The following is a 25,222-nucleotide window of genomic DNA, read 5'->3' on the forward strand; positions in this document are numbered from 1 at the left end:
CCCTGCTCTACTACCCACACCTAGTGGCCTTGCTTGTGTGACCTCGGATTACTCCTTCCGCAAGCAAACTCCCTTTCCAACCTGTCTAGCTCTTAGCCTCCCCCTGGGGCGGGCTGGTAGACTGGTAGGCGAGGGTCCCTGCCACAGCTCAAGCTGCGGCTCCTACCACGGTGATTTGCATTTTAAAAGGAGCCAATGTGCACTTGGCTTTCTTACCCTCTGCCTAACTGGTGATTAGAGAACACTGAGGGCCCTGCAGACCCTCTTACCCCAGGCACTAGCTATAAACTGGACAATGGCTTACACCTTTGACTGCTTTCCCTTTAATGTTTTGCTTTTTTAAGATTTAATTTGAGAGCGCGCGAGTGGGCATGAGCAAGGGGAAGGGCGGAGGGAGAAGCAGGCTCCCTGCCGAGCAAGGAGCCTGCACAGGGCTCCATCCCAGCACCCTGGGGTCTCGAGCCAAGCCAAAGGCAGATGCTGAGCCCACTGAGCCAGCCAGGTGCCCCCCTCTGACTACTTTTCTACTTTACATCGCTGTTTTAAATTATAAAATATGAACCTAAAAATGGTAATGAATTCATGGAAGTTTCTATGTGATTTCTTAGCCAATATAGAAGTCAAAAGTACAAGTATTACTCTGCATTTTGAGGCAAGGGTTGCTGAAATGTTTAATGTTGAAAATGTCAAACGTGGGAACTTTGACTTCCAGAGTCCTCACAGGGGCTTTTCTAGCAGTCCCCCAACACCAGGATCCCCCCTGCCCCGTGCGGAAGCCTGGCCCTGAGTGGCCCAGCTGTAGGTCCTTCACCAAATTTAAGCTCATTTTCAGAACTTAACTACCAGTTTCAAGTTCCTGTATTGAAACCGCATCGATCCTATTCCCCAACCTCCCAGCCCCTCGTAACCACCATTCTTCTTGTTTTCACAAGGGTGGCTGTTGCTGATTTCACGTGAGAGTGTAACAGTACTTCTTTGCTGACGTTATCTTATTTGGCATTAATGCCTTCAAGACCTGTTCGCGTTGTTGCAAATGGCAGGATTGTCTTCTCTCCGGTGGTGGAATTCTATTCCAATGTGTGTGCGTATGTATGCATAGGATACGGTGTGTTTATGTATCTTCTTTCTATATTGGACACTTAGTTGGTTTCTGCATCTTGGCTAATGTAAATACAGCTGCAATGAACTAAAATACGGTGCGGTGATGTGGGCAACAGTACAGTATTATAAGCATCCAACGTGCTAAGAGACGAGATACTGCTCACCACAAAAACGGAATTGTGTGACTGACAGAGGGCTTAGCTAGCGCTACAATGGCATTCACACGGCAACATCCACATCTGTCAGCTGACACGTATACACTTTAAACTTATACAACACTACATGTCAATGTAAAATTTTTTACGTTTTAAGGCAAAAAAAAAAAAAAAAAGCCCACATACATAAGCTCATTTAATGCTCACAGTGACATATGACGTGTGCATCCCCTTTCTAGGAAATGAAGAAGCTGAAGTCTGCTGGCTCCGGCTCTCTCCTAAGCACGCGCAGTGGAAAGCCAGGCTTCAGATCGCAATGCGGGTCTGGCCGGGTGCCCCTGCCTCACGCCGTCCCGCCTCTCAGATTACTGGATTTTCATTTTCAAAAGGGGTGTGCTGTGTGTGCAAACATGGAGCGGAAGACGCCTTGTCCTAACTCCGTTCACCTGTGGGAGTGCAGCAATCAACACGCGTTTGGAAGGAAGTGAAAAGCTACTAGAGAAGCGAAGCTGGGGGCACCTGGGTGGCTCAGTGGGTTAAGTGTCTGCCTTCAGCTCAGGTCATGATCTCGGGGTCCTGGGATTGAGCCCCACATGGGCTCCGCGCTCCGCTCCTCCCCACCGCTCGTGCTTACTCTCTAACAAATAAATAAAATCTTAATAAAAAAAGAGAAAAAGAAGAGCAGGCTTACACAGAGAGAGGGGAAAAGAGGGAACACTGCATTTAAGCATCTGTACTAGGCCCTGATGCTAAGACCCACCATTATTTTATGTAGCACTGGGAAAGCAAGCTGCCGGTTAAAAATGGCCAGACTAAGATGGCACCAACTGTAAGATGCATCCTTTTGGGTTTGTTCAACTGTGAACAGAATGTGCACTGTTAGAACTGAAGAAACAGAGTAAGATTGGGGGAGGGGGGACAGCACCAGCTGGCAGACTAAGGAGCCTGAGATCCCAGAGGTGGGGGCAGTAGCTTCCACAGTTTCTCACAAAGGCCCAGAAGGCTCAAGGGGCTGGTTTTACTCCCACCCCAGATTTTAACTAGAAGCTACTTTATGAGTATCGGTGCCCATTAACCAGTCATTGTGGCCAACGGGACGGTGGTGATGTGGCAGACCTGGGTCATGTGCACCTGGCAGAGGCAGGACTGTGAAATGTGGTAAGGGAGCCCCAGGGGTGCCAGACAAAAGCGTTACTTCCGCAAGGTTATTAACACCAGCAGACACGGCGGATTCCAACGGTTCGATATCTGGAACTAGACTTAGGTATTAAGCAACAAGGCTGGAGCAGAATCGCTGACTCGGCAAGAAACATAGAACCCAACTTGTCTTTCTCCCCCACGCGGCCTTCTTGCTGTCGCACCCCCATCTTTAAGACACCTGGCCTCTCGTGCCACCGCCGCGTGCTGCTGACCGTCACAGCGTGTCTTTACTGATAGATGTATCCGTAACAATGCTACGCATTCCAAATGCAAGAGGATTTCTATCTGAAAGTCAAGTCTGTTTTCAAGCATCTGGAAGTCATTTAAAATATCTGAATTATTCATCGTGCTTAATTACAGCCCCCAAGAGCACGCAGTCAGATGATTCTCGCAACCCACCAGATCCTTCCACCTTCCACTCAAGGGGTCGTCACCCAGCGGGCACAAGGAAGCGCTAATTACTCTCCCTCAAGACACAATTAATTCCCCTCGGAACAAGAGACCACGAACGAAACATTTCTCCTCACCACATTTCTGCAGCTTTGTCCACTGGGCAGCGGCCATGAATCCATGTTTAAAAACTGGATAAAACATTCTGATACAAGATTCCAAACACTATTGCTTTGTAGGCATGGGAAAGGAGACGCAGCCTCTCTTCGCAGGCACCGTCGGGGCTGCACATGTGCACACAGCAGCGGGCGTCCGCGGGCACACCGGGGAACGCACAGCAGAGTGGCCGTCGGGCTCCCGTTCACAACAGTTGTGGGAGCCGTCGGACCCACAGAGCAAACTTTACCTCCTGGGTAAGAATGCTCGCTTAAAAGCTGTAAGAACTCACTGGGGAAAAGGTTAGGGAATTTGGGGCACTTTGGTAGTGGTGGTGGTTTTAAGCAGAGGGGAGAAAAGATGGGCTTGTTGGCTCGGGCGGCCATAATAAATACCACGGAATGGGCGCTTCAACGGCCAACTTGATCTCCTGTCGGTACTGGAGGCCAGAGGTCCGAGGTCAAGGCGTCAGCAAGGTGGGGTGCACCCAGAGGCTTCCCGACCCAGAGAAGACCCCTTCTGTCTTCCTGTGGGCTGGTGCAAGGACACCGGTCCTACTGGACTGGGTTTCACCCCTGTGTCTTCATTCCACCTGACTTAATCTTTTTAAAGGTTGTCTCCAAAGACGGCACCTTCGGAGGCCCTGGGGGCGGGAGGTGGGGTTAGAATTCCACCACACAAACTGTCAAACTCACCCTGTCCCAGGTGCAGATTAGTATCGACTTAGTTTCCTTAGGTTAAGTGAGATCAGACGTGAGCAAAGAGCTCAAGCAGCAGATTTTTACATTTTTCTCGTTCTTTAGTTTTGGTATAGAACGTTTACGGTTAGAGGCTCAGTATTAACTGCTGTCTTTGAGACCTTGTGCTCTTAGTCTAAAAATACACGCACGCCCTCATCTTTCCAAGACTTGAGTGATTAACGTGCTATAATTAAGATGTAATCTTTTCAAAACTTCTTTGAAAATAGTAACACAAGTGCTATCTCATGCCAGAGCCAATCTTCTGAAAGCAAGCATGCAGGAAGCCATTTCCTGCAAGGGTCCTTATTCCATTATGCAAACGCGCAGCTCCCCAGGCTTAAAGGAAAAACAAAGTTCTTCCTTGTAGGCAAGGTCTGACCCCGGGGGAAAGCATGGGGTTGATGCAATCTGAAAACTGCAAAACGCTGTATTTGGAAATCAAAGATACTCTCCAATTAGACTCCTGCCCCAGAAAACACATCCTCCAGCCAGCCTGGTTGCTTTTGGTTTGGTTAAGACCATTTGTAGATTTTAGCTAAGAATAAAAATGGTCCAAACTCACAAGAACAGAGTAAAGAGGAGAGAAGCTATCGGTGAGTGGGCACTAACAAAAAATAATCCGGAAGAACAGAGTGCAGTGAAGAAAGCGGCAGGACAGGGAATGGTGAATGCTGGGGAGCGAACGGATTCTCACGGCACACTCGAAACGCCCGCGGTCTGAGGTTCGAGTTCTGGGAGGAGCCTGCCTGGGCTGGAAAAAGGGAGACTGCCCCAAACTGGTGCACCACCACTCCGTACCTTGGCAAAAGGCTGACGGTGTACCTTCTGGAACTGCACTGGTTCAATCCCTCCAGGTTCGGGGGCCCAGGAAAAAGAGCGCACGAAAGTCAGTGGGTTAACTCACACCTGCGCACCGAGTGCCGAGCAGCGAGAATTCGGGCTGCCAGGTGGGCTTCCCTCCAGAGGCACTGACGGCCCCACAGGAGGGGCCTACAGATCCTGACGTCTGGAGGACTTTGGTCAAACGTCAGCTGCCACACCTGTGCAGCGAGCCCTCAACAGCGAGGAGGAGGCCTGCCCCTTTCTCATCGGCTTCCAGCATCTGAAGGAAAGAGAGCGCCAAAGATCTCTCTAGCAAAGCCTCGACATAGGAAAGAGACCAAGATAAACACAAGGGCACAGAACAGAAAAGAGACGACGCGAAGTAAAACAAAGTGAAGTAAAATAAACATAAAACGCAACATCTCAAGACATCAGAGAGAGTTCGTCCAAAGCGCACACACAAAAAAGGACACCTGAGCGGAAGGGCTGGCAGAGGAAGGACAGGAAACGCAGCGCTCCTCGTCTCCGGGCAAAACAAGAAGCCAAAGAAGGAAAAATTAGAGGATCAAACCAAAGGCTCAAAATTGCACTTACAGGAGTTCCAAAGAAGGAAAAAGCACAGGAAAAAAAAAAGTCAGAGGAACGGTGCAAATACAACTCCCAGCCTGGAAGAGCTGCAGTCTTCGCCGAGGCTCCCAAGCGCCCAGCGTGAAGCCCGGGAAACAGACACGTGCTGCTCACCAATGCAGTTTCCGTCCCGATAAGGCAGCTTCCCCAGAAGCCCTGCCCTCCGCAAAAGGCCACATATAAAAAAAAAAAACTAAGAATAAGGATGGCATTCGGCTTCCAAAGCAACTCTACATCCAAGAAAATACTGACCAATGCCCTTAAAATTCTGAGGCAAAATTGATTTCAAACCAGAATTCTATAACCAGCTAAACTAGGTGTCCAGATGTGAAAGGGGGTGCACGAAGGCGTGTGGCCGTGAACGTTTTATCACCTCTGCGTTCTTTCCTAGCAAGTGTTTAGAGACTGTGCCTCTTCCAAGAAGGTGTTAAGTAAGAAAAAGAAACGCATGGGATCCCGGCAACGGGCTTTCTAAAGGCGAAATGGAGGAAGGCCCCGGATGGCGGCGGCGGCTGCACAGCAGCTCCTCTGGGCAGGCACAAAGCCGGCGGCTCCGGGAGAAACGGGAATGCCCGACTCAATGGGTTAGCGTGGAAATGAAGAGTCAGAAGAGATAGTCGGGTTGGCACACTTTCAGCCGCCAGTCTGAAGATCCAATTCAAAAAGGACTGATAACCGTCTCAGAGCCGCACAGCCTGTCGTACGTAGGGCAGCTCCCTCCCATCTTGGGCTCAGGTGCCATCCGCGGGCTCTCTTCTACCACGGCCCCCGGAGGGCGCGCCGGCGCCACGCGTCCAGTCTGCACGTCCAAGGCTGCTGGGGACCATGGGGGACTGTTCCTGCGGGGGGGTCCTATGGTCTAAGAAACCTTTCCCAAGAAAACCATTTCCCAGGTTCCCTGGCCAGGCTCCACCACGGACTTAGAGATATTATTTATTTATTGGAAAGAGATGGACAGCAGGAGTGGGAGGGAGGCGGGGGGAGAGTGAAAAGCAGCCCTCCTGCCGATGGGGGCTGGTCCCAGGACCCTGAGAAAATGGCCTGCACTGAAGGCGGCTGCTCACCCAACTGAGCCACCCAGGCACCTCCCCTGCCTGCCCCCCGACCCCGTGGTGAGAAGTCTTAATCTATATTTTCCTATAAGAGAAAGTCAAAGAAAGCCTACAACTAATAGATTAAACAAAAACCCACAACAAAACCCAAAATCTGCATTTAAAATCTGCATTTTAAAACTAAGCAGAGCTGAAAAGAACGGGAAGACTTTACTTCTGGGCAGAGCAAAGCAGGGGTGTGGAGGAACGCCCGGGGCAGAGGAAGGGCTGCCCCTTTGGTTCCGCTCTAATTTTATAAAGATGTATATGGTCCTTTGTTTAGTCTCCTGGACGGAACAAAGAGCAGGGCTTTTTCTCCACTTTCCGAGAACGCCCTTTCCATGGACAACACACCGCGTATGCGTCAAATGAAAGCCAGCTCTGATGTGGCCTTTCCCCCAGTGACCTCCTCACCCCATCCCCCCTCCCGCCTGAGACCCGGCGGGAGGATCCCAGCGAAAGGCCAGTTACAAGTATGGGCTCTTAGGTTACCTGGGTGGGTCCCACGTTCCCAGCAGGACAGCGGGAGCCCCCGTGGTCCGGTCAGGTAAGGCCCGGCAGTCCTCCAGCAGGTGGATCGCAGTGGCAGCCCGGAGGGGGCATCCTGTCCTGCAGGCTCCTTAGAGAAAAGCTCCCAGGCTCAGTGTCCAAGCCAGTGCGGCTACAGGGGCCGCGAGGGGTCTACCTACCCTTTGACACGGGGCTGCTAACACCAAGCACCTGAAAACGCCAACATCCCCCTCACACTTAAACCTCAGCAGCACTGTTAACAAATGCACACCTCCTATCTGCGAGCGCGGACCCTGTAATGGCTTCAACTATTTCAGGGACAGTCTCAAGGGCGCACATCTTATCACAAGGAGTGATCCCCCTGGAAGTCTCCAGAGACAGGGAGGTCCTCCCAGGAACCTGGACCTTCCCTCGGCTACCTTGGTGATGCCCTCGTTTCTGCAACACATTTCCCCCAGGAGCCTTACCTTACTCCAGACCCTTCCTGCAAACACAAACCCGGAGCCCCATCCCTAAAGCACTGGGGGAGGGGGCCGCCCTGGCTGCAGAGGACCTTTTCTCCCTGGAGCCATCAAGGCCCCAAGGTTACCAGAAGTTCCCCTCTGCTCCCACCACAGACTACCCTGGGCTCCTTCTGGCTACGCCCCGCCTTCCTTCAAGGCCCCCATGCCCCACCTCCTCCATGAAGCCTTCTCAGACTACTGCTTCTGAAGACGTCTTCTCTTTAATCAACGCCTGCTCCTCCGTGGCACATACTGGGCTGGTCCCACCGTCTAAGACGGTTAAACCTCTTACGTTACCGCCTCACCTCTGATTTCCTCACTACTCAGTACGATAGAGGACATGGCTGGGATTAAGGAAAAAAAAAAGGCAATTTTTGGAAATTGTTTTATAAATAGACTCTTATAAAAACAAAAACAAAAACAAAAACAAATATACAGAGCACCCAGATTCCCAGGAAGGTAGACCCGAGCACTTCTTGTCCACACTGGGAAAAGAGGAAAAAGAGGACAGGAAAAACGACTGTCTCTTGTTCTTATCCGTGTCCACTATGCGGCCAGTTTTTCCAGTAGCATTTCTACTCCTTTGCTGGTGTTCTTGTTTTTCTCCAATGTGGGAATGAGGCCCTTCAGTCCAGCCTTGACTTTCTGCACAACTTCTTGATCGGAACTCTGGAGAAGGCTGAAGACAGAAGACAAAGATTAACAAACAAAAAACAATCATGTTTCATAAAGACCCTAATCATCTGCAATCACCATCGCCATGCGAGGTATAAACAGCTCACTGATTTGTGAGACCATTCCTCTAATGAGAAGTCCATCTTTTGAATCCAGCAGCTGAACGATGGGGGCCGGTAGCCTATGTTGGGAAACCACATCAACAGAACACGTTCTCTCATCTTGCTGGGCCAGTCGCTCCGATGTGGGAGCACCTCCGCCCCGGACAGAACTGGTCCGACCTCCGCTGTGACTGATCATCTCAGGAAAACACCCTGCCTCAGAGATCGCTCCTGCATGTGCTCTATCTGTCCTCCCCCACCCAGGGGAGCTCAAGAACAGAAACCCCGGCTGTTACTTCGTGATCTCCCGGCAGCACACGTGCAGAGCAGATGGCTGAGAAGCGCCGAGGGACCGAATGAGCAGGAGCGGAGGGGCGCACAGAGGAAAGGCGGGGGGTAAGCCAGCCTCCTCAACTCTGCAGCTAGAACATGGGAAGGGGGAAGCAGCCTAACGGCTTAGACTTGAAAGCGACCTCGGCCGCTCCGTAACTGTACAGGCAGGGGCATGCTGTTTAAATTCTCTAGGACTGTCTCCTGACCTATAAATGGGACCAACACCACAAGCCACCTGCCATCAGAAAGGGTTTCTGAGGCTCAAATGATCTCATGCCTAAAGCACCTAGACAGAGCCTGACACTTAGGAAGCACTCAATGCTTACTCGACAGGAGCCATTAAAATAAACAAACAAGTACGCTCTGCTTTCTGAAACCTTGCTAGAAGGCTCTGTCCCCAAAAGTGAATGAAGTACTGGAGGCTGGTGACAGGAAGGCCCCTTTCTCTGTGAACAGGGGCCTGACTGCAGAATGGAGGGCTGTCTCCCGTTTCCTCCTTCTTCACGGCATTTTAATGCTGATCTGAAACACATCCTAAAACCAAATCGCATGCCGCTTCCCAGAGTCCCTGGTGCTAAGAACTTCCATCACGTGCATAGAGAGGACGGGGAGCCAGCACCACCGGGCAGCATCCTTCTGGGTGCGGGAGACCAGGAGAACCACCTGGGAAGCCGAGAAAGTTGGTAAAAGTCCCTTTTAACAGGCTGATGACTTACTAGGTAGTTTTTATTTTCTATGCTGACATGAAGCACGAAGTCAGTATTTGCTGAGCACACGCATAATGCTAAGCGTGGGACCTCCACCGTCTCACGCAGCCCAAAAACGACCTGTGATGATCCCGAATCCAGTTTTACAACGAAGAAAATGAAGTTTCAGAGAAGCTGAATAATTTACCTAAGACTACACAGTGAGCTGGGCTTGGAACCCAGGCAGGAAGCCTAGAGCCCACGATGATCTAAATGCTAGAGAATTCTGCTTCCCTGAAGCATTTTCAGGCTGTATACAAAGCTAAAGTGTTTTTTTTTGTTTGTTTTTTGTTTTTTTACCCAGGATGCCTTTTCACTTATTGTAAAAACGATTTCTAGGGGAAAAACACCGTATGAGTTTGAAGAAAAATATAAAGAAGCAGAGAATTTCACCAAACGAGTCGAGCGCGTAACAGTATTCTAAAACCACGTAACACTGATTATTGTATTAATCAAGCATTAGGTCATTGGTAATTCAACTTCCCTTCAGAACCTCAAACACGGTATGGACTAGTGGTCCACCTCTAAGCAGTGTTCTGCAATAAGCCTGCAGCAGCCTCCCGAGGTCTGCAATCCACCCAAACAGAGCTATGATCGATGAGTGAGCTCTACAAATTAATTGCGTGGCATGGCTGAAATTTTTAGTTAATTGAGTGTTAATGAAAGGATATGTCAGTAGTACGTGTTAACACTCTTAAATGCCTGGTAAAAAACCTCCCATTAAATAAGTCCACGCTTCAGCTAAAGGATTCTGGCTCTTTGACGTCCACTAGAAAATCAGCTAATTTCAATGAGAAATGAACAAAAATGATCTGCACCACCTACGTATTTGGAGATCCTGATCTACCCAAAGAAATGAATGCCCCAAGGGATTGTGTCTGTGAGCCCACGTGTTCCAAGTCAAATTATATAAAGAATAAAGGCCCAACACTTATAAACAGCATAGATGAAACTGCACGGTGTGCTGCACGTGCCACACTATGGGAAATTCAAACTTAAGATCGGTATCTCTTTCTCCAAACCTCACTAACATGGGAAGGAGAAAAAGAATCGACAGTGACTGCTTCACAACAAACAAATCTATTTTAAATGGATGTGGTTAATGGAAGGGTTTTGCATCCAGCAACGGAACGCAAGGAAGCTGAAGTCTCAATGACCTGTGAATTATAAACTCGACGCGACTCTGTCTAGAGAATAATAAATAGGTGGAAAGCATGCCTCGATTTACCAATCATCAGTTTTCTACCATTTTAATTAGAAACAAACAATCAGCTTGCAGACTTCACTAGCAAATGCCTCCAGAATCCTTTTAAGAATACTTGAAAATCAGGAAAGAAAATTGCATGTAAAGTGAGTTGTGGTTTAAAAAGCAGCTCTGTCACAGTTTTCAGAGGGACAAGACTAATTCATTAAAAAGAACGCAATTACAATTTGGTCAAAACCTTAACTGTAGTGAGACCATCAAATGACATAAATACTGTATAATCTCTCTAAGATGTGCAATCTTTTTAAAAATATTATTTATTTATTTGAGAGAGACAGGGAACACGAGCAGGGAGAGAGGCAGTGGGAGAGGGAGAAGCAGACTCCCCACTGAGCAGGGAACCTAACATGGGGCTTGATCCCAGCACCCCAGGATCACGATCTGAGCTGAAGGCAGGTGCTTAACCGAATAAGGCACCCTGGTGCCCCTCTTCTATGTGGAATCTAATGGAAAAAAAAAAAGAAAAGAAAGAAAAAAACCCAAAAAACCAAAACCAAACAAGCTCATAAATACAGAGAAGAGATCTGTGGTTGCCAGACGCAGGAAGTATGTGTGCTTGTGGGAGTGTAGAGGGGCCAGGGGAGGTGTGGATAGGGATAAAGGAGATGAAAAGGTGGTAAAACAATAAGAAGACAAAATTTTAAAGAGAAAAAAACAAAACAAAAAGCGACGCGGTCTCTTCTGCATCTCTCGGGATGGCGGGAGTGGGTCACAACAGGCTTACGGTGAAGAGGACCGGGCGAGGAGCGATGGGATTAGATAAACTAGTGGCTTATTATGTCATAATGTTGATTTTAAGCCGAACAAATACTAAATGCAACAGGTGAGCGTGTTGCTATGGATGTCTATTTTTGAGATAAGTAATCATTAACAGCAAGAATAAACTTCCAGAACACATGGGCTTGGCAAGTCCTCCGACTTACACAATTGAGCATAACTGGGTGTTGGGAGGGCTCCCTAACCTGGGGGGAAAAGGAGGGAGTGAAAGGGATCTCGACAAACTAATCAAATGTAAAGAGCTTTCCTGAGAGTGAGAGAGAGAGGAGAGGGAGAGAATACAATCACAGTTGGTTGAAACCCTGAATGGGGTGAAACCCCGGAACGAGACCTGGTGACAACTTCACAATCCTTGAAGCCCGAACAGGGCAGGTAAGTAAGGACTGACGGGAAGAGGCAGACTTGATTTCCACTATTTGGTACACTCGTCTAGACCCCGAGTGACCGTGAGGAATCCTGAACAATTGGAACAAAGCTCGGAACCGAGGAGGAAGGTGAAGGAAGCATCTTCTGTGGAAACGGCGTTCAGGAGGGAGGCCCTACACAGAAAGGCAGAGATCATACGTACCTAGACAGGACAATCGCCCCACGGTTTACACTAGCCCAGGCCTTCAGGTTCTTTACACCAACACGCTCGACAAGTGTTTTTGCAAAACCACCTGAAAAATAGACTGAAACTCAGTGACCGCATACAAGCTTTAAACTCCCCATCTCTGTCCCTACCGCCCTTAAATCTGCAAAAGCATGTTTTAATAAAGAAGTGAATAAAAAGAGTTCTCACTCAACTTTCCTTAACACTGTAAGTTCCAGCTCTGATTAATTTAATGTCTTTTTAATACAGCCATTTCTTTCAACTCTGGTCCAAGTCTCACGCTATGTTTACTGTAGTTACTCAAGACAAAACTTGAATTCCTATAAAAAGCTCACTTGCTCGTGTTTGCATCTCTTTGTACTCTTTAATGATTTAACCCTGACCTGAAAGGTATTCAGGAAGTCAATGTTTGACAGCAGTACCTCACGCTTGGATGGAATCAAGTTCTCCCCCGTGAAAAATGCTCACTGGGAAGGTCCCACGAGGAACACTAGTGGTCAGGAGACTGTTCCAGCCGACACCAGGTAGTTCCTCTCCACAAAGCTAGACATTCACCCATCAAGAAGATTATTCATCTTTTATTATTACTTCGTGTGTTGTTACCAGATTTCTAAGTTCTCGGTATATCATCTTTAACTCACTGTGCCATCTAAGCGTAACCAATTCTTGGACAACGGAAAAACTCTGAAAGCTAGGACTTGGTGCAGATGGAAGTATGGGCAGCCTATCTCGAAGGCAAGTATCTTGGGTATGCAGAATGCATAATTCCCCCAAAGATACCCAAGAGGGTATCTTTAAAAGCCAAGAGGCCTACGGCTACGTAGCTCTTCAGGGCACACGTTAAGGAAGGACTGTAATCAACTCACGAGACAGACAATGTTTTTGAAACGTGAGCGCAACAGCACTGCTAGAATGCTGCACACCCGCACCCCCAGCCGTGGGGGAATCAACGTCTCCTGAATTCCAGCGGGCCTCTGTGACGGACTGAGCCAAGAGAGTGTGGAAAGAGTTATGTGTGATAACTTCTGAGGCTAAATCAAAAAAGCACTGCGCACTGCTTTCTTCTCTTAAAACCCAACCAAGGGTTGGGGACTGAGTCTGCTGGACTGAGCCCCTGCCAGCCACCATCCAAACAGACATTCCTACCCCAAACAGAGCAGCCCAAGAGGACTGCTTGGAGCAAAACCAAGCTCCACCGAGTCCTGACGGGATGTTGTTCGAGAGCCACCAAGCTTTGAGGCATCCTGTCACACAGCAACAGATAACGGAGACAGCCACACTGGTTCAGAGTGCACCTGATACACACACAAGGCCCATGCAGGCCTGCTTCATAACTGTCGGTGTAAATGAATTAAGGAAAAGTATCACTAGGAAATTCTTTGGATTTTAAAAGCAAGCCAGACAACGTTTTGGACAGGAACTCCACTCAACTGTGCACCAACTTCTTAATAACAAAAAATGACTCCGTATGTTATTTTTTGTTCAAAATTTATTACAAGAAGCTTTCTCCTTCACACCCCTGAGTCTCTATTCCTCAAGGCAGAGTGAGAAGGGACAGTGCGACTGTGTATCGACTGCCTCTCCGGCCTTCAGAACTGCAACTTGCCTCAAGACATAAATTCATGATCTGTCACATTTTTTTCAGACACAATGACAGAAAACCCAAACTGTTCAAACTCGGTGTGGGGAGATCTCCTTAGTGGCTAAAACGCTGGATGGAGCTCGAATTTAGTAACAGAAGGTCTGGTCAAAGACGGGGCTGAGAAAGGAATGGTATGCGACTTTTCAATTCGATTAAAAGATGCGGTCCTTCTCTTGAAAGCGGAGTTTCTACAGAGCAGCTGTGAGTGTTGTGAAAAGCCACAAAGGCGAAGGCTGGCCTGCTCTGTGGTCGCATGTAGTTCAGTGCCCAAACAGGCGTTCAGTTCAAAATTCTGATGAGGACTACCTTCCTTTGCTTTTCCCTTTCTCCAAACTCCAGACAGATATCCTGCTTTACAACTGTACCCCAGTGACACTCACAAATGTCCCCCTCCCAAGTCTCACCAACCCCAACCCCCACCTCACCAAGGAACATAATGGCATTTTTAGGGCCCCGGCAGCACCTGGTCAGAAGACTGAGGTAGCCCGCGAGGAGAGGCAGTGAGGGCGGACAGGAAAGAGCAAGGAAATTCAAGGACCCCAGGACATCAATTTCCAGTATTTCTAACGCATTATCTGCAAGCACTGAATCATTTCTTGTCCACAGACACCATTTCTAAACACTCAACAAATTTCCTGTGAACATAAACGGCGGGCATCGAGTTCAGGGCTGCCGGAGGTTAGGAAATTCCACAGACGATTCAGGAAAATCCATGTTTTATAGCCTACCTTCTCTTCCACTTTTCTTCATCTTCTCATCTTGTTCTATTAACCACTTCAGAACAAGGTGTCCTGCGGGATGCTCTGCAACGTGCAGCTGGAAGGAAAACATAAAAAAGCTGTTTTCAGCCACGCTGCGGCCTACCATGTGCTCTCTACCATGCACAGGTGAGGACGTGGCTACACGGAAAATTCCACTGTGCTGCGGAGGTCAAGTCACTGAGAACGGACCATGAGCAGCCGGGGGACCAGCAATCTAGTCTAATCCCCACACCGACAGACGGATATTCAAAGGAGCCGCTAAAAAGCTCTGAGGCTCCGCGTCAGGTGCTCCCAGCTGAACAGCCCCAGCACAGTGTGCGCCTCAGATCAAGCTGAGCACCGTCCAGGTGGCAGTATGCAGTGCTGAGGTACAAAGAAACCTTTGGGACAAAAAGTGACAGCAGAAAAGCACGGAAAGCTGGCACTGCTGGTCCCACATACCTAGGATCTCTCCTTATAGAGCAGGGGAGCAAAGGGGGGAACTCATTATGCGTCCATCTTCCCGCCTGCTCATCTGCACGGCCCCGGGCGGACAGGTTCAGGGCTTCTCTAAGGCCCAGGAGCCACATCAGGACCCAGCAGACTCCACACACGCACCAGCTTGCGATCCAGTGCAGCACAAAGCCTGCAGCGTCGGCCTCCTGCCCTCCTCTCTTCCCTCGGCAAACCCATCTCCTACCCCGAGTCCCTGAGCCTTCTGTTCTCAGCCGAGCCAAGCCCCTTTCTCCCTTCGGGCTGCTGCGTATGTCTTCCCCCCGCCTATGATCTTCTTTGAGGGGTGGGGGAACGGTGCTGACCCTGCCTCACACAAATCAGGTCCATGAATCAATGAACTTCAGATACGAGGCAGAATTACTCAGGGGCCAAGTAAGACAGGCGGGAGGTATCAGAAAGAGAGGAAATTGGGAACAACGTCCATGAGAAGGATGCTGGGGACCTTGCAGGAGGATGAGCAGGGCCTTCTACAGCGACAGCACAGCAAAATGGAGACACAGGGAGCATCTAGGCCCACGGAAGAAACGTGCAAATGCAGAGAGGTGCAAAAATCCAAAGCAAATTCAAAATAGAATTAAGAACACAGCATATGCTAGAAAGGCGGTTTTGGGCCAATCGTGGACAACAGAGAGCCACAGTACAAGATTCTGTTTCTCCTCCTCTGTAGGTACTGTGAAGTCAGGGGAAGACTTTTAAGAAAGACAGGGTTATAACAGCACCGGTATTTCAAAATCGCAACGATCAGATGTGCTGTCCAGCATGTGCAGAGTTGAGACAATTAGCATTCGAATTCTCTCTACGGCAATATTCTCAGTGACTGCGGTTATGCAACACTGCTGCTTTCCACCTGTCTGCCAGTAGCACGTTACCTCTCCATCCTTGCCACCGGGATGGAGCTCGGCCGCTGCCACGCTGGCAATAGAATTCATGGCAGGCTGAAGGTCTCCAACGGCGGCTCCCAGAATGTTGGCCACCAACACACATGCAGACTTATCCAACACCAATTCTTGGGCGTGTCCTTGCAGGTAGCTTAACAAAGCAGGAGAGATGGCCTCTAAGAGTTCACGTCGGCGGATCGCTGTATCTTTCTTACTGTGGGAACATGGTGAATGAGGCGTTAAGGTAAGATGAAAAGCAAAGGGAATACGGCGATCTTATTAGCACAAAAACCTCTAAGGGCTTAAAACAGTCTTTGTCAAACTTACTGTAATTGTCTGTCTCTGTTGTGCACGCAGGTAATAAGCCATTTAAGGGTGGGAGACCCGTCTGCCATCTCCATGCCCCGGCATCTGAACTATGCCCGGCACAGAACAAGCACTTACTAATAACAAAGAGCCCAAACCAATCCAAAACCCAAACAACAGCAACAACAAATTATAAGACAGAAGTAGACCACTTTATGGACACTACTCTCTAGAAGACTTCATTATGTGATGCCAGTAGCTTTAAAAATAAAGAAACCGACTTCCAGGGCACCTGGGTGGCTCAGTGGGTTAAAGCCTCTGCCTTCAGCTCAGGTCGTGATCCCAGGGTCCTGGGATCGAGCCCCGAGTCGGGCTCTCTGCTCAGCGGGGAGCCTGCTTCCTCCTCTCTCTGCCTGCCTCTCTGCCTACGTGTGATCTTTGTCTGTCAAATAAATAAATAAAATCTTTAAAAAAAAAAAAAAGAAAGAAAGAAACTGACTTCCAGGGAGGATGCCTCCTCCCATGAACACTACTAGGTAACACCCACATCAGTGTAAATAACCCCAAGAATGACCATGGGATTGGCAGAGCAGACTCTCCATAGCTAAATGTAGTCAAGAGGCCATATCGTAGAGGCATGTGGGAAAGCTAAAAGGACCTCCATGACTGACTGTAGGAGGGAGGGATACAGTGGGCGTGGAGAAGGGAGGGAATCAGACCCTCACGTCGGGTACCCCACGCACAGGGTCTCTGCGTGGGGAAGACAAACCCCTGTAATATCTGGCTTTGAAGTTCAGCAGGGCCAAAAAAAAGAAAGAAAGAAGTTAATTAATTCAGTGGGGCATAATTTCATGAGTTTAATACCTGGAATTTTAAAAAATTAGCGTGCTTGGCTTGAGAGAACTGGGAGGGTGAGAGAAAATGGGAGTCCCTGCCTTTTTTGTGGGGCAGTGGGGGGGGGGGGGGAGTTCCCACCTTAAGGACACCGCACAACAAATAGCCCCGTGGAGACACGGCATAGAAGCCAGCAGTTTCAAAAGCATCTGGGGCACAACAGGAAGGAAATCTGTTTACTAATCTCACAGCCTGTGATGGAAGGTCAGGGATCCTTGGGAGACTTCCACGGGAACCAAGAAGAGTGGACATTTCCCTTCCTTGTCCTCTAGCCAAGATACATGGACACCTGCGGGAACCAGTGCCTGGACAACACTCTCCACCCGATTTGGTAATAGCATGCCCTGGTCCTGGGCACTTCTGCCAGCACAACCCCTCCCCAGCCGGCCTCCTCCCACAGCAGACCAGGGCAAACCTTGCGCATACCTCAGCTCTACACTGCCTTGTCCTGTAGACCTCTCTCCTCCAATACCCCCTTGGGCAGAGACCAACCAAAGCAACTCTACAAGCTGAGAGGGGCCAGCCCACTCCAAAGTAACTCCTGCCCTGGCAAGAGGGGAAGTTAACCACACACACCCGTCCGGTCCAGCTCCAGCAGGGGCTGCGGACAGATTCTGGTCTAACTGCAGGCCCCACCCACCAATGAAAGCTGCTCAGGGGACAACAGGGCAGTTCGGTGCTACTACATCTCTGGCAAATGCCTGGTCTGACTCACATCAAGTCCAAGGTGGGCCCCCACTGGCCCACTAACAACAAAGGGACCAAACACTGCCCACAACAGGGAAAGAGAGCCATTGTACATAACGACAATGAAGGAAAAAGTAGCTCAGCCACAATTATAAGGTGCACACAACATAGACACTAGATACCCCTGAGTGCCAGCTTCTGGTGAACAAGGGACATGGCACTGCGGGGCGCTCCAGGACTTCTTTTTCATAAGAATACTACCTCCAAGAGCAGGAGACACAGCTGAATGTCTTAACACACAAAAACAGACAGTTAGACAAAATGAGGAGAACAGAGGAATATGTCTCAAATGATAGAATAAGACCAAAAGAGACCTAAATGAAACAAAGATAAGAAGTACGCTTGATTGGGCGCCTGGGTGGCTCAGTGGGTTAAAGCCTCTGCCTTCGGCTCAGGTCATGATCTCAGGGTCCTAGGATCGAGCCCCGCATCGGGCTCTCTGCTCAGCAGGGAGCCTGCTTCCTCCTCTCTCTCTGCCTGCCTCTCTGCCTACTTGTGATCTCTGTCTGTCAAATAAATAAATAAAAATCTTAAAAAAAAAAAAAAGGAAAAGAAAAAGAAGAAATACGCCTGATAATAGTAATGGTCATAAAGATACTCACTGGACTAGAGGAAAGAGCAGAGGACCTCAGTAAGACCTCAACAAAAAGACAGAAAACAAAAAGGAACCGATCAGATATGAAGAATATAACTAAAATTAACAATACAATAGATGGAATGAGTAGTAGACTACAGGAAGCAGAACAGATCAGTGACCTGGAGGACAGAATAATGGAAAGCAATCAAGCTGAAGCAGGAGAAAAAATAAAAAATGAAAACAGATTTAAGGGAACTCAGTGATAACACCAAGTGTATTAATATTCACATAATAGGGATCCCTGAAAAAGAAGAGAAAGTGGGGCAGAAGACTTACTTGAAGAAATAACAGCTCAAAATTTCCCAAATCTAGGAAAGAAAAAAAGATACCAAATCCAGGAGTACAGACAGCCTCCAACAAAATCAAACCAGGGAGGTCCACGCCAAGACAAGTAGTAATTCAAATGACAAAATCTAGTGATAAAGAGAGAATTTTAAAAGCAGCAAAAGAAAACATTTATATACAAGGGCAACCCCTAAGGCTATCAGCAAATTTTTCAGTAGAAACTTTACAGGCCAGGAGAGAGTGGCTTGATACATACAAAGTGCACAGAGGAAAACCCGCAACCCAAAAAACTACTCAACAAGGTTATCATTCAGAACAGAAGGATAGAGAGTTTCCCAGACAAACAGAAGTTAGAGAAATGCATCACCGTTAAACCAGGCCTACAAGAAACGTTAAAGTGGACTCTAAGAAGAAAGGAAAGACGATAAGCAGAATTAAGAAAAGCAGGAAGCATAAAAGCAGTAAAATTAAGTAAATATATAAAAATCAGTCATTAATCACAAAATAAAAGGATGTAAAGTGTAAGACCATATACCTACAATGGAGGCGAAATGAGGAGACAATGACGAGAACACTAACACATGTAGCACTTTTGGAATGGGTTCAAACTTAAGTGACCATCAACCTAACACAGACTGTTATATGCAGAAGATGTCTGACATCTTGATGTTATTACTATTAATGATACTATTACTATGATTATTATTGATATTATTACTATGATTCCTATTAATGATATTACTATTAATGATAACCACAATTAAAAAACCAGCAATAGATATGAAAAGAATAAAGAAAAAGGAATCCAAGTACATCACTGAACGAAACCAGCAAACTGTGAAAGGAAAGAGCAAGGAACTGAGAACCATACACACAAACAAAAACACCCCATGAAACAAGTAACAAAAGGCAATATGTACATATCCATTAATATGTACTTTAAATGTAAATGGACTTAACACTCCAATCAAAAGACACAGGTTGATGGAATGTATTAAAAAGCACCTATGTAAATATTGCCTACAAGAATTATTTCAGACCTAAAGACACGCACAATGCAAGTCAAAGGGTGGAAAAACATATATTATGAAAATGTAAGTAAAAAGATAGCTGGGTACCAATACTTATAAGCAACAAAACAGACTTTAAAACTAAGGCTGCAACAAGAGACAAGTGAGGATACTACATTATTATTAAGGGGACAATCCAACAAGAAGATGTAACAATTGTAAATATTCATGCACCCAACATGGGAGCACCCAAATACCTAAAGTTGCTAGTAACAGACATAAAGGAAGTAATCGACAGTAATACAAAAATAGTAGGGGACTTAATACCCCACTGACATCAAGGGACAGAACATCCGAACAGAAAATCAACAAGGGAACAGTGGCTCCAAATGACACATTGCACCAGAGGGATTTAAGAGATATATTCAGAACATTCTATCCTAAAACAGTAGAATACACATTTTTTGCAAGTTCATATGGAATATTCTCCAGAACGGATCACATATTAGGCCACACAACAAGTCAACAAATTCAAAAAGAATCGTGTCACACTATGTATCTTTTCTGACTGCAATGCTATGAAACTAGGAATCAACCACAAGAAAAGATCCGGAGAGAACACAAACACATGAAAGTTAAACAGCTAATATGCTATTAAACAATGGGTCAACCAAGAAGTCAAAGATGAAATCAAAAACTGCTAGAAGACAATGAAAATGATGACACGACACCCCCCAATCTTTGGGATGCAACAAAAATGGTGCTAAGATGTAAATACATAGCAATACTGGCCTGCCTCAAGAAGCAAGAAACATCTCAAAAAGACAATCTAACCTTACACCTAAAGAGATGGAAAAAGAACAACAAAACCCAAAACCAGCAGAAAGAAGGAAATAATAAAGACCTGAGCAGAAATAAACAAAATAGAAACTTAAAACAACAACAACAACAACAAAAAACCACACACACACACACACACACACACACACACACACACACAAAAACAGATCAACAGATCAATGAAACCAGGAGCTCGTTCTTTGAAAAGATGAACAAACTGATGAACTTTTAGCCAGACTCCTCAAAAAGAGAGCTCAAATAAAATCATAAATTGAAGAGGAGAAAAAACCATCCACACCACAGAAATACAAAGAATTACAAGAGAATCTTATGAAAAATTAAATGCCCATAAACTGGACAACCTGTACAAAATGGATAAATTCCTAGAAACATAAAACCTCCCAAAACTAAATCTGGAAGAAACAGAAAATGTGAACAGGCAGACTACCAGCAATGACATTGAAAGAGTAATCAAAAGATTTCCAACAAACAAAAGCCCAGGACCAGATGGCTTCACCAGTGAATTCTCCCAAACATTTAATGAAGAGTTAATAACTATACTTTTCAACGTATTCCAAAAAATAGAAGGAAAGCTTCTAAACTCATTCTAGAAGGCCAGCATTACTCCGATACCAAATCATATAAAGGCAACTACAAAAAAGAAAAAGAATCACAGGCCATTATCTCTGACAGACACAGATGCAAATACCCTCAACAAAGTATCAGCAAACCAAACCCATTAATACATTTAAAGAAAATCATTCACCACAATCAAGTGGAACCTATTCTTGGGACGCAAGAGTGGTTCAATATTCACAAATCAACCAACATAATACACTGGAGCAACAAGAGAAAGGGTAAGAACTGTAAGAGCATTTCCATAAATGCAGAAAAAGCATCTGAGGAAGTGCGACATCCATTCGTGATAGAAACCCTCAACAAGGCAGGTTTAGAAGGAACATATCCCAACATAATCAAGCCCGTCTATTCAAACTCACAGCTGACAGCATCTTCAATGATGAAGAACTGCAAGCTTTCCCCTAAGATCAGGAGCCAGACAAGGATGTCCACTTGCACTATTTTTGTTCAACAGAGCACTGGAAGTGCTAGCCACTGCAATCCGACAACATAACGAAACAAAAGGAATCCAAAAAAGTAAGGAAGAAGAAAAACTTCCACTATTTGCAGATGACATGATACTATATAGAGTAAACCCTGAAGATGCTACCAAGAAACTACCAGACCTGATAAATGAATTCAGTAAGGCTGCAGGACACAAAATCAATACATAGAAATCTACTGCATTTCTATACAGTAATAATGAAGTAATGGAAAGAAAAATTAAGAAGTCAATTCCACTTGCAACTGCACCAAAGAAAATACCTAGGAATCAACTTAAACAAGGAAGCGAAAGGCCTGTACTCTGAAAACTATAAAACACTAATGAAAGAAATTGAAGGTGACACAAACAAATGGAAAGATATTCTGTGCTCAAGGATCGGAAGAATAAATATTGTTAAAATGTCCACACTACCAAAGCAATCTACAGACTTAATGCAATCCTAATCAAAATACCAATCGCATTTTTCCCAGAACTTGAATAAATAATTCTCCAATTTGTATGGAATTACCAAAGAGCATGAATAGCTAAAGCAAAATTTGAAAAAGAGCACAATGGGCTATACTGCAATCCCAGATTTCAAGATACACTACAAAGCTGTAGTGATCCAAACAGTAAGATAATGGCACAAAAACTGACAAATAGGTCAATGGAAAAGAACAGAGAGCTCAGAAATAAACCCACAATTATAGGGTCAATTAATCCTCAAAAAGATTGTGAGGCAAGACTATGCAATGGGCAAAGGACGGTATTTTCAACAAAGCTGCTGGGAAAACTGGCCAGCTACATTTTGCAAAAGAATGAAGTTGAACCACTTTCTTCCACCATACGCAAAAATAAACTCAAAACAGATTAAGGACCTAAATGAGAGACCTGAAATCATAAAAATCCAAAAAGAAAATACAGGCAGTAATTTCTCTGACATCGGCCGTAGTGACTTTTTTCTAGATATGTCTCCTGAGGCAAGGGAAAGGAAAGCAAAAATAAACTGAAAACAAAAAGTTTCTGCACAGCAAAGGAAATAATCAACGAAACTAAAAGACAAGCTACAGAGTGAGAGAAGATCTTTTCAAGTGAAACATCTGATAATGGGTCAGTATCCAAAATATATCAAGAACTAGCACAAGTCGACAGCAGAAAAACAAAGAATCTAAATACAAATGGACAGAAGACATGAACAGACATTTCTCCAAAGAAGCCATCCAGATGGCCAACAGACACATGACAGAAAAGATGCTCAACATCACTCCTTATCAAAAAGCAAATCAAAACCACAACGAGATACCACCTCATATCTGTCAAGATCATTCACACAAGAAACTACAAGTGCTGGTGAGGATGTGGTGAAAAAGGAGCCCCCGCGCACTGTCGGTGGGAATACAGACCGGGGCAGCCACTGGAAAACAGTGTGGGCGTTCCTCAAAAAATTACAAAAAGAAATACCTTATGATCCAGTAATTTCACTACTAGGTATTTACCCGAAGAATATGAAAACACTAGTTTGAAAAGATACATGCGTCCTTACGCTTCCTGCAGCAATATTTACGACAACCCAATTCTGAAGGCAGCCGAGGGCCCACTAACTGAGGACCGGGCAAAGAAGAGCTGGTGCGTGGATAACGGGGTATTATTCGGACACAGAAAAAGGATGAGAGCTTGGCATCTGCAACAACATGGATGGGTCTACGGGGTAGAAGACTAAGTGAAATCCGTCAGAGAAAGATAGATTCTGTATGATTTCGCTCACATGTAGAATTTAAGAAACCAAATCAACATAGAAAAAAGGGAAACAACCTGAAAACCAGACTCTCAACTCTAGAGAACAAAATAGTGTTACCGGAGGGGAAGGGAGGGGAGGGGAGGGGTGAAACAGGGGAAGTGGATTACGAAGCACACTTAACCAGACGAGCGCTGCGTTATCCTAGACCCGTCCAGTCACGACATGCACACGCGCAGCTAACACGACACTGTATGTTACTATACTGGAGTCAAAAACAAAACAAAACAAAACATAAGCCTTAAAAAAGTTGCTATAATTTAAACTAAACAAATGAATAGAGCAAAATCAAACCACACCACATATACTGAGCATCTACTATGTGCCAGGCACTCAAGAGGTATTCTTTTGGCATGATTCTTTTCATTCTTTTTCCAGACAAAACCCTTAAGATTATCTGTCAAAACTACAGGTTTAAAAATGGGATTCACCTTCCAAGGGTTCTTTTTGTTTTTTTGTTTTGTTTTGTTTTTTAAATATTTTATTTATGTATTTGACAGAGAAAGATCACAAGTAGGCAGAGAGGCAGCAGAGAGAGAGAGAGAGGAGGAAGCAGGCTCCCTGCCGAGCAGAAAGCCAGATGCAGGACTCGATCCCAGGACCCTTAGATCATAATCTGAGCCGAAGGCAGAGGCTGAACCCACTGAGCCACCCAGGCGCTCTCACCTTCTGAGTTTTAGAGAAGAAGCACGATAGAGGGTGCGCACGCACGAGCACATTTCTGGAAACACAAGCTCCTCAAAACTAAGAAGCAGGCAGAGCAGAGGAGCAAAGCGCTCCCGCGACTCGGCTCTTACCTGTGTGCATTGCCGTCTCCTTTCTGCAGAACCTCAATGATCTCTCGCACCGTATGTGCAGGGTCTCTGGGGCTCAGTAAATACAACAGAACCTTCCTTCCGTATTTGTCATTTACTATGTTGGGCAAAGAACTAATAATTTCCTGGAAAATTATAGAAACAAAAAATGAACATATGTGCTTAAGACAAGGTACGCTTGCAATCTGAAGGGTACAGAAGGAGCCATGTGCGACACTTTTCTCCCATGGGCTTCGCAGAAAATGTGGAGCTGATTTTGAAATTTCACCCTTAAAGGCACAAAGCCTGATGCTCAGGACACAGAACGGCTTCTGGACTGTGACCAGCATTACTGAACGAGCCGTTTATATGGCTGACAGAGCTCAAGGACTTAAAATCTTTAAAAGCGTTCTCTTCCTTCACGATGACCAAGAGTTCTCAGGCCACTCTTACTAGGAACATGGCTTGCTGGGGTCACCGAGCAGATACAGTTAATCTGCAGCTGCTTTACATGTAGAATCCGCATCGATGAAGGACATTCTTACTAGAATTTCCCCACTGAGATGTATGTGAACGGAGACAAAGGACCTCTGTTACATCGAACAAGGGAAGAAAGGCCTTTAAAGTTAGTTGCTTATTCATGGCAAATGAAGGCTGTTTAAGGACTGCACTGACAACAGAAGCGGGGGGAAGGGGAATGAATGCAGAGAGCATCCACGGAGCGCGTACAAACAGTCACACTCTAGGACATTTCCAATCAACTTCCCAAGAACAATAATCTCCTTTTCTAGTTGTTTGAATTGAAGTAACAAAGGCAATGTCATCCCCACCCCGGCTAAGCTCCTGTGTCAGTGTGCTGATGTTTCCAGACAGCGAAGTTACGGTTTAAAAATTCCTAGATTCTTAACAGAGAATCTGCAACAGAAAAAAATCGTGTTTTTTCCCCCTTTAACATTCCTAATTCTTGCAACAAGCATAACAGGTATTCACAGCCATACGTGTTTGCGCATCGCAGGTCCTGCACAACTGGCTGGGGCCACCGAAACCGCTCTGCACAGGTCATCAGGTTTACCAGTGAGGGACCCATGGAGGAGAGAAGGGACCTGCCACAGGACACAGCGTGTCAGTGGCGGGCCTGACTAGTCTTGGTCCCCCGACTCCACGGAAAGGAATTCTCCATGGGGAAATCTACTCAGATGGGCTATGTTCTTAAATAACCATTACCTTCAATGAGATTTGAGATTAATAATTCA

General features: G+C 46.3%; 1 protein-coding gene across 2 annotated transcripts in view; it reads right to left on the reverse strand.

Moving 5' to 3' along the window:
- Positions 1-7,666: 7,666 nt before the first annotated feature.
- The window catches only part of PUM3 (pumilio RNA binding family member 3), a 49,629-nt gene continuing 32,073 nt past the window's right edge, over positions 7,667-25,222 (reverse strand). For both annotated transcript variants that reach the window (XM_059141594.1, XM_059141593.1), the window contains 5 exons: positions 23,973-24,115; positions 15,551-15,773; positions 14,154-14,241; positions 11,760-11,850; positions 7,667-7,974 (listed from right to left, as the gene is read on the reverse strand). In XM_059141594.1, coding sequence (XP_058997577.1) covers positions 7,842-7,974; positions 11,760-11,850; positions 14,154-14,241; positions 15,551-15,773; positions 23,973-24,115 — 678 coding nt within the window. In that variant the 3' untranslated portion in view covers positions 7,667-7,841. The remainder of the gene's footprint in view (positions 7,975-11,759; positions 11,851-14,153; positions 14,242-15,550; positions 15,774-23,972; positions 24,116-25,222) is intronic.

Source organism: Mustela lutreola, chromosome 12 (genome assembly GCF_030435805.1).
Source record: "Mustela lutreola isolate mMusLut2 chromosome 12, mMusLut2.pri, whole genome shotgun sequence".
NCBI classification, from domain to species: domain Eukaryota; kingdom Metazoa; phylum Chordata; class Mammalia; order Carnivora; family Mustelidae; genus Mustela; species Mustela lutreola.